The 10,212-nt window shown below is 39.2% G+C and overlaps 1 protein-coding gene across 2 annotated transcripts; it reads left to right on the top strand.

The window, feature by feature from the left end:
- The first annotated feature begins 3,987 nt into the window (after positions 1-3,987).
- LOC127544522 (lymphocyte antigen 6E-like) lies at positions 3,988-9,987 on the top strand. Of its 2 annotated transcripts, none has more exons than XM_051971185.1 (4): positions 3,988-4,124; positions 5,992-6,097; positions 6,738-6,857; positions 8,672-9,987. In XM_051971185.1, exons 2-4 carry the CDS (start codon positions 6,046-6,048, stop codon positions 8,881-8,883), a joined length of 384 nt encoding a protein of 127 aa, XP_051827145.1. In that variant the 5' UTR covers positions 3,988-4,124; positions 5,992-6,045; the 3' UTR covers positions 8,884-9,987. The 2 variants fall into 2 exon arrangements, with proteins under 2 accessions (XP_051827145.1, XP_051827144.1); XM_051971184.1 differs by lacking the exon at positions 3,988-4,124 and adding an exon at positions 4,133-4,265.
- The last annotated feature ends 225 nt before the right edge of the window (positions 9,988-10,212 follow it).

Below are 10,212 nucleotides of genomic sequence, written 5' to 3'. Positions count from 1 at the left end.
GGAGGATGATTTAGAGCTCATCAAATTGAATTCCCATATTTTAGAGGTGAGGAATTAAGGCCTTGAGGGATTGAATGATTTACTTAGGCTGTATATTAATGGACAGAATTAAGATTCACTCTTGAGTCCTTTAATCATAAATTTCTCATTCTTTTCTTGATACCAAACTGATCTATTGCTACATTGTTCCTACTCTCATTCCTATTCTGCCCTCCAAAATAGTTGCCTTATGCGACTTTCAAGATTTCTGTTAGTGCTCAGGATTCATGCTCTGGCACTGAAAATGTTATATGAAGCAGCTAAGTGTTAGAGCAGATGGAGCCTTTGTCACAGAGTCAAGAAAATCCAAGTTCAAATCTGGCCTCAGATGCTGATTAGTTGCGTAACTTTGGGCTAGCAATTTACTCTTACTTGTCTTACTTCCTCAGCTATAAAATTGGGATCATAATAGCATTAACCTCCTAGAGTGATTGTGAGGATCAAATGAGATAATATATAAAAGGCTTTACAAACTTTTGAGCACTATAGAAATGCTAGCTATTGGTTATTATTGTTTGGGTATTTGGTTCAGAAAAGAATTCTTGAACTAGTGAAAAATAGATTTTTGAGGATCCAAGTGATATCTGACATGTAAAATAAGGGAGCAATTTGTGATTGATTAGTAAACTGTTGGAGCTAAGTGAAGATTGATTTTTTTTTTTTTTTTGTATTTAGGAGGAGACACTAAAAGCAGGTCACAATTTAGGTGTGACTGACTATAGGGGATGTTTTACCTTTCTGTCTCTAGTGCTTAGCTGAGTACCTAGCACAGAATAAACACTTAATAAATACTTGTCATTTGATTTAGGTGATTTAATGATCACCCTTAACAAGATCCCCAACTTGAATATTTGACCACACTGCACTACACTACACTAAATATGCTAGTGGGACCTTGAAGTGGGAGCAATTGTAGAGTCAGCATATGTCATTTTTAGGGCAAACATTTTCTTCAACCAGGAATGATGCAAGGGATTTTGTTCCATACTTGAGCATGTTTGAAAGAAAGTCATATTTGCCCATTGACTTGTGCTTTGGAGTTGAAGAAGGTCAAGAGAATGGATGATTCATAAACTAAGATGTATTTAATTGAAAAATCTGAAGGAGGCTTATTGCTTAATTGGGCCTCAGGCCAGAAAAACCAATAAAAACAAATGGCTATGTAGGGTTTGAGTCTATTGTCAACATTTCCATCTAGTGACAGTTTGCTAAGAAATGGAAATATAGGAAATATATAGGGTAGCAGACTGACAGAAAGTCATGCCCTATCAATTTATAGAAATTTATCAGTAGCCCCAGAGAATGGTCAGCATCATGCAAAGACAATGCTCCAAAACCATTTAGAACAGTGTTATCTTTGTATAAATTGTTTGCCTGGTTCTGCTCATTTCACTCAGCATCTTCACAGTTTTTTTTTTTTTTTAATGCCCATTTAATCTTTTTTTTTTTTTTTTTTTTTTGGCTGACACAGTTGAGGTTAAGTGACTTGCCCAGGGTTACACAGCTAAGAAGTGTTAAGTATTTGAAGCCGGATTTGAACTCAGGTTCTCCTGACTTCAGGGCTGGTGCTATATCTACTGTGCCCCCCATTTCATCTTTTCTTATGGAATAATAATATCTCCTTACATTGATATACCACAATTATATATCAAATATTTGCAGCAGCATTTTTTTTGGTAGCAAAGAATTGGAAATAAAATAGATGTGCATCAAATGATGAATGGCTGAACAAATTGCAGTATGTGAATGTAATGGAAAATTGCTGTGTTATGATGAATATAGAGAAGTATGGGAAGATTTGCACAATCTGATACAAAACCAAGAAAAAATTGTACACAATGATTAAAACAATGCAAATGGAAAGAACAACTACAGAATAATAAATAGGGAAAATTGTAAAATTACAAAGCGAAAACATGACCCCAAAGAAGAGAAATGAAAAGAAACTCTTACTCCATCCTTTATAAAATCTATGGATGTGGTACATTGTATATATGTTCAGATTTTTTCTATGTACTGATAAGAAATTCCTTTTAACTATTGTTCTTTGCATCTTCTGAAAAATCAGTCTCAAAGTCCTTTGGTATCAGACTCTCTCCTTATTGGTAGAGATGAATACCCAAGATCTAAGAATTTGTGTTAATGATGATGAAGACATTAGCTTCCATTTGCCCAGAAGTTTGTATTGTCCATATATATGAGACTTGGAACAACTCACTTAAGTCTAGGAACCTGAGTTTCTTTGTTGATAAAATTGGATTTTAAGAAGAAAAACACAGTGAATATCCCTATATCTCCATTTCTAAGGTGGCAGGATGTTTGTGTTTCTTGTTTGTGACTCTATTTGGGATTTTTTGGCAAAATTACTGGAGTGGTTTGCCATTTCCTTTTTCAGGTTATTTTACAGATAAGGAAACTGAAGCAAACAGGTTTGAGTGACTTGTTCAGGGCCACACATCTTAGCAAGTATCTAAAGCCAGATTTGAACTCATGAAGATGAATCTTCCTGAGTCAAAGCTCTGCACTCTATTCACTGCATCTTCTCAAAAAGTTTTTTTTTTTTGATGAAAATATTGTGTAAATCTCAAAGCACTATTAAAACAAGACTTACTCTTATTATGTTCAAGATATTCTGGTATCTTGAAAGAGATGTCCTACCAAGAGGCATAAGAAGTTGGCAGGGAAGAAATCATTCTACCTGTTTTAAAGAAAGGGAAACTGAGGCAATATGTGAGAGGGGAAAGAATTATTTACTAATTTTGGAACCTGAGGATCAAATCCTGCCATTGATGCTCATTTCTTGTGTGAACTTGGACAAATATTTAACTGCCCTAAAGCTCACTTTCCTTACCTGCAAAATGAGAGTTGGACTATGTGATCTCTAATATCTCTTCTATTTCTAGTTATATAATTCCATGGCCCAGAGGGAAAAGTTACTTTTGGGTTCAAATCCCATTTACTGTCTGAAGGGTTTTGGGCAAATCCTTTAATTTATTCTGGAATCTATGACCAGTCTAGATCAAACACAGTATTCTTGACTAATTGCCTTGGGCTCTGGATTCTGTTCCCTCTGGATTTTCCTCCTTTGTCTCCAGGTCTCAATCTCCTACTCTAGTCTATCCCAAACCAACTAAAACCCCTTCTGGGGCAACCCAAAATTAGTGTTCGTAAATCCAAGGGTCCTGATTTATATGACCTTTATCAGTGTACGTGTTAAAAATGCCAGGAAACCTCTTATGGGTTTGGGTCAGGGGTAAGGTTGGGAATGTTTGTATTAGGTGAGTCTGGCAGTCTTTTAGGTGAGAACCTGAGTTAGCTAACTTTCATAAGTGTACATATTAATAATGCCAGGAAACCTCTTTTGGGACTGAGCCAAGGTAGGGCTGGGAATGAAGAAGAGCTTTATTATGGTTCCAGAGACTTCTTAGTTATGTGACCAAGTAACATGTCAAATGAAGATAACATGGAGTTGGGAAAGAGCTTTGGTTGGAGTTGGAGAACCAGGGTCCAAATCCCAGCTTTATGTTCCACCACACTACTTTGAGCAAAAGTTTTTCCTTTTATGGACCTCGGTTTCTGCAAGTGCTAGTGCTAAGTGACCTTTAAAATTGCTTCCGGTTCTAAATGGATGATCTTTTCCACACCTTCTCCCGTCTCAGTCAGAATCCCTTTCTGTTCTGAACTGAAAATAGGCAAGGGCACTTTTCATCCACCATTCTAGATGATTGTGCTCTATTCCTTTAAAGAACCTGGCATACCCTCAAAGCCTCTCAGTCGAAACCCTCCATCCCCACTGCCCAATTCTCACTTTGACTTCTCTCTCCTTCATTTCTCCAAGTCCTTCTTTCTTGATCTTTCCTTTCAGACAACCAGATTTTCCCTCAATTTCGGCTCCTCCTTCCTCCATTCCGCCTCCTCCCACTTTCCAGTCCCATCCTTCTTTGTCTCCTCTCCGTTTCCCCTCCACGCCCAGCTCTAGGTGAGACTCTTAAGGTACTTGGGCAGTTAAAAGGCCCCGCCTCCTTCTTCTCGGCCCTGGAGCTGGACCAGCTCTGGCTGCACCTACTTAAAGTGCTCATTTTCAGGTGGGTTGAGTTTTCTCGCCGCCTCGGCAGAGCCCGGGAAGCTATTCTGGCAAAGTAGTCGGGGGTGAGACCACAGGTTCTCTTGGAGACGGAAAACGAATTGGTTCTCTCTCGGGAGATTGTTGCTGGAGTGGGGGAAGGGTAAGCGGGGCGGGGGAGAGTCAGGTGGATGAGGGTCGGAGGCTCTGGAACAGAGAGAGAGGCTGAAAAAGGCTTGTCGAAAGAGTTTTGGCAGAAGGGATCTCAAGTCTGTGGGTGCAACAAGGGAAAAGGATCCAGAAGATCTCTGGGGCCTCGGCGAGGTGGTTAGGCAGGAAAAGTCTTGAGAGGACTGATGTTCTTAGGGGCTGGGGATGAGGGGATACTGCTAAAAAGAATAGGATGGCTGGATTTCCTGGGTCTGTGGGTCCGGGGTGAAAACCGGGACTGGGGGAGATCTGGGGTCCCGGATGAGGATCGAATGATAGTCCTCAAGAATTGGAAGAGGAACTAGAACACAGAACTTAGAATGTTTTTTAAATGGAAGGGTCCTCAATTCAATCCTTAAAGGCAGGGAAATTGAGGCCCAGAAAAGTTAAGTACCTAAGTCTTTTGATTCTGAGTCCTGTACTTTTAACACTATTCGATGCTTTCTTCCTCTTCGGAAAAGGGGTGAATAGGAAGCTGAGGCTGGCACTATATATTGGGATCTATTTTCTTACGGAGAAGCTAAGAAGATTTAGCTTGGGGAGCTGGGTAGGGAGAAGGACATGAGATTAGTGTAGTGTATTCTTTAAATGAATAAAGCATGGTCATTTGGGATGTTGGAAGGCAACCTGGTATAGTGGAAATAGCACTAGACTTGCAACACAGAATTTATGTGCAATTGTTGTGCCTCTGTTTCTCCATCTATTAAATGAGGAGATTGGAATAAATGATATCTAATGGCCTACTATATAAACTGAATCAAAGGGATAAGGAATAGGATTCCCTGAAAAGATGCAAGAAAGTTGTATGATATTTCCTAAAATAATGATGATAACTAGCATTTATATAACACTTTAAGGTTTGCATAACACTTTACACATATTATCTCATTTGGTTCTCACATCAACCTTAGGAGGTAGTTGCTATTATTAATTGCTATCCAGGGATTATCCAGGTTGTTTTTTTTTTTTTTTAGTATTCATTATTTATGAATGATCAGCACAGGACCAGGAATATATTTCTCTGTCCCTTAGAGATCCCTAGTTATGAAAAAAACAGTATGCAAATGAGGCAAGCCATGATCAAATCACTTCTTGACCTTCTGGCTCCTCTTGCCTTTTTTTTTTTTTTTTTTCTACTCCTTAATCCCTACCAACTCAAGGTGTGGGGCAGTCAGAGATTTATATTTCTCTAGACTTCAGCCTCAAAAAGGTAGAGCTGGACCAAAGTCCTCACTTGATCAGCTGGTTTCCCCTTCAGGAAGCTTCCCCTTTCCATTCCTGTCTCTGATTCACTTTCCTTATTCATAGTGCTAACGTGCACACCAGAAGTGGTATTGCAAGAACAATCATTCTGGGGCACCTTCTTCCTTTTCTTAATCTTGTTCCCTTTTCTTCCTCTTCTTCCTTTTTTCTCTCTTCTTCCTCTAGGATCCCAATAGCATCTCTAGCTATTCTGTGTTCTAAGTGCTTTCCAGGGCTAACATCACTTATTGGATGTCCTAAACTAAAGCTCTTCAATCTCTTTTAGCTGTGACTATAAATTTATGATTGTCAAAAAGTATTAGCCCATCCTACAGAGCTCTATGAGAAGCCAGATCCTGGACTCTGATGATAGTAGGAAGTTGGGAGAGGCTAAAGAGCTGCCTCTTTCTGGTCTGATGACTCATTGTCTGTCCTAGGATTGCAGTGACTGATTCTGTGGCCTTGAGACATCCACCTGCTTCTTCTCTAGGATGAAGGTCTTCATGCTAGTGCTGCTGTCTATGCTGATGGTTGGGGAACGAGGTGAACCTGAAGCCTGATCCCTAGTTTTAAGGCTAACTCAAGCACTTCCAGATCCATTGATTGTCCACTGGAAGCCTGGCTTCTCTGTGGTGGACTTCTTTTGCTTTGGATATGATATGAATGTGACAGGGGACAGAAAATAATCACCAACCTCTTCTGGACATTGTGTCCCTCTTGAAGTTTCCTAGGATTATGCCAGGTCTTTTGGCTATGATAGCTCCTTGTTGAATGAATTCCCAGCCCAGTAAAATTTAGGAGTGCTTTTTTGAGGAGATTGTAGAAAAGAGGGCAGAAGTGTTCAAGAGGGTGGTGGAAGGGAGGAGACCAAATTAAAATGTAATTGGGAAATATTTAGCAAAATAAATTAAAATTTATTTTAATTTTAATTATATATTATATATAAATATATATTTCAATCTTAATTATATGTGATATATAAATAAAAATAATTATATATAACATATAATCATAAAATAAAAAACAATAAATCATAGGCAATATTAATTCATGGTTTTCCCATGTCCCACGGGGATACTTATATACTTTTAAGTGGCCATTTTTATTTGAGTTTGACTCAACTGGCATAGGGAAGGGGGTTTCACCTGTGATTTTGTTTTTCTTCCTTCTCTTCTCCTTGTAGCTCATGCTCTTGTGTGTTTTTCATGTACCAAGAAAAAAAGTTTGCTTGGTTGTTTGAAGCTCACCTTTTGTTCAGTAGATGACAAATACTGCATTACACAAACAACCTCAATAAACATTGGTGAGTGACAGGCACATCCCCAATGACTCTATTCCTTTGTTTAATGGTTTATCTCTTTTGACCACTTTCCTCCCTTAGGAAGATCACATCTCTGATTCTAAGAAGCAGGAATGCGTTATTTATACTCCTAGAATTCCCAAGAGATTTATGGCATGTGTTTGTATGGTGACAGGACTAAGGTTCAGTTTGTTACTAGAGTTAGGGATTAGACCTGGACTGAGGTCCCGGAACTATTGAATCTCATAGTTGGAGGGGATGCGAGGAAATTATTCAGTCCTCACCTGTACCTGTACCCACTTTACCACATCCAAAACAAATGGTTATCCATCCCTTGCTTGAAGACTCCCTAAAATGTAATCTTTACTTTATAGGAGCAGCCAGTTCCATTGTGAGACAAATTCTAATTGTTAGGAAGTTCTTATTAATAGAGATCCAAATTCAACCTCCCTATAATTTCCCTGACTCTCCTTATTAATCTTCTACCTTCTGGAAGTAGAAGCAGAAATATATGTGGAATCAGTTGAAGTTAATTGGAGTTCAATCTATTTGAACTCAAAAGAGATTCCATTTTTCTAACTCTCTCTTTCTTTTTAAATTATAATCTTATCAATCAGCAACAAATATGAACATTTCTGTAAGCAAAGAAAAAAAATTGTCTTTAAAACTACAAAATTATGTAACTTTGAAAAAAGCATGTTAAATTTAACATGGTAGCATTGCCCTATTTGTTATTTGTGTCTCCTTCTGAACTTTGTTCTTTTCCTATTCATTTAAAAATATTTTATTGCTGCTGTTTGTGTGTATCTTGATCATGACCTATTCATTTCCTCCTCTCCTTCCATCAAATAGATATCCTTTCTTATTATCAATAAATGTGGTGAAATAAAACAAATCAATACATTGGCCATGTCTGGAAAAGAATCTTTGGAATTCCTTTCTTTACCTCCAGCTAAAAGTCCTCATTTATTTTTTGGCCAGTCCTTATATGACATGACCTGCAGCCCTCTCATCATCCTGATCATCCTTGTCTTTCTACACTCCAATTTGTTTTGGTCTTTCCTGAAATATAATACCTCAAATTCTGTCTATATATTTAGAACCAAAGAATGTCAGAACAGGGAAAAGTCTTAGAACATAAAACAAAAAAAAACTGGAGGGAATCTTAGTGCATCGAATGTCAGAGCTAAGAAGAACATAGAATGTTTCAGAGCTAGAAGGATCTTCAAAATCTAGAATATTAGAGATAGGAGGGATCTTAGTATATAGAATGTCAGAGCTAGAAAAATCATCAAAACCTAAAATATCAGGGCTAAGAGGAACCTTAATACATAGAACATTAGAGCTGGAAGGGCCTTCAGAACCTAGGCTATCAGAACTAAGAAGAGCCTTAATACATAGAATAGTGGAACTGAAAAGATTCTCAGGACCTAGAACATCAGGGTAGAGAGAAACCTTAATACATAGAATGTTAGAGCTGGAAGAGTCTTCAGAACTAAGAGTCCTCAGAACCTAGACTATCAGAGGTAGGAGGGACCTCAGAACATAGATATAACATAGATATCTGTGTTATCAGAACAAAAGATAACATCCTTTTCCCAACATAAGGATGCTGGGAGCAACCTTAGAACAGACAAACAGGTTAGAATGGGAACCTAATATAGAATGCTGACTCAGGGTGGGAAAGGACCCTAGAAATGTTCCAGCCCCATCCCCTCATTTTACAGAGACAAAGCTGAGGCCCAGAGAATGGGAGTCATTTGCCCATAGTTAATAGTGAGTTAACACTTATTGTGTTTTTTTTTTTTTAAATACAGATAACAAACAAAAACGCCTCAGCAAATATTGTTCTGCCGTCTGTCCAAAAGAAAGTCACATCTCTGGGGTGACAGTTGTGAACACTCGATGCTGCAATAAGTCCCTGTGTAATGTGTCCTCGAATGATGGCGGACTCCAGGCCAGCTCCTTGGTGCTGGGCCTGTCTGTGCTGTGCACTTTGCTTTCTACTCCAGGGAAGCCAGGTGCTTGATGCTGCTCCCCTCAGCCTTCTTCGTTTTTGTCCAGCCTGCTCCAAAATCCTCAGGCAAAGCTTCCTGATTGTGAATAGGAAGTTCCTTCATCCTTCTCCTCAGCTCTTCCTCACCTTCCTAATACCTGTAGGAGATAATGGCCTTCAGGAACTGAATGTTTCTTTCTTCTCTCTCTTTTGTCCCTTGTCCTACTTCATGTTGGGTGTTGATCACTTGACCTAACCTTAGATGCTTGATTCCTTCATGGGGATGGAGGATGGAGGAAGATAAGTTCTAACTGTGGGATCTCAGACAAGTAAATGTAACCTCTCAAGGACACCTCTCCTCACTTGTAACATAAAGGCCTTGGACTAGATAATCTAAAAAATCCTCTCCCCTTCTTAAGTCTATGGTCTTCTGAGAGAGTCTTGAATCCTCAGGCTGTGTGGGTTTAGGAATCAGGAGTGAGGGCTCAGGGAGAACACTAGGAGATGAGAACAAAGAAAGTTAGAATGGGAACATCCTACACGTTTGTGAGTAGGGGGGTGACGTTTATGTGCATGTGTTTTCAGTGTACATGTGTTACTGCACTTGCATATTATTAACGAATGATTTGTAGATGTGTGGTTATGGATGCTCTTGTCATAATATGCCCATGGGTAGACAATTTTGCCTGGGCAGTTATAAATCTGTATGATTGTATCTGTGGGGCCATGTGGACTTCTGTTGATTATTTTTTATGTTTTTTTTTTCCGTGTGTGTGTGTGTGTGTGTGTGTGTGTGTGTGTGTGTGTTTCCCCTCAGCATGAATGTGACCATGTACACATGTGTGTATGGAAGTGGATCATCATCTGACCAAGATCTCTTCCATTAGTCACCCCCAACAATGGGCCTAAGGTATGAAGCTTTCCTTCTGGTCTTGATGTTGAGGGGGAATTCGTGGGTCCTATGGAGCCTCCAGGCTAGGAGAGGGAGGGAAACACACTGGGACCCATTATTTTCCTCTTTCTGGATGTAGTTTTCTACATTCATGACTTTTCCTTCCTTCTCATCTAAGATGAAATATGCAATTCAGCCTCCACCCAATCTGGTGCCTCAAATAAAGACAAATGCTTTTGCTTTTCTGCCTTCGTGTCTGCCTGTATTTGACTGTCTCCAGGTGCCTGCCTAAGAGATAGCTGCTAAATCTCAGGTCTCCCTTAGCCCTTGATCTGAGGGAAACAAGGATGGAATCCATCTTTGAGCGTGGCTTATTCAGAGGAGTCGCTGTTCTCTGAGCACTTTTATAACCCAACAAAAAAGGATCTTTTATTGGGCATATCAGAGAAAAAGAAGAATGAACCATAGGC

The sequence above is a fragment of the Antechinus flavipes genome, chromosome 1 (genome assembly GCF_016432865.1).
Source record: "Antechinus flavipes isolate AdamAnt ecotype Samford, QLD, Australia chromosome 1, AdamAnt_v2, whole genome shotgun sequence".
Classification (NCBI taxonomy): Eukaryota; Metazoa; Chordata; class Mammalia; order Dasyuromorphia; family Dasyuridae; genus Antechinus; species Antechinus flavipes.
This window is presented reverse-complemented; position numbering and strand designations above follow the sequence as displayed.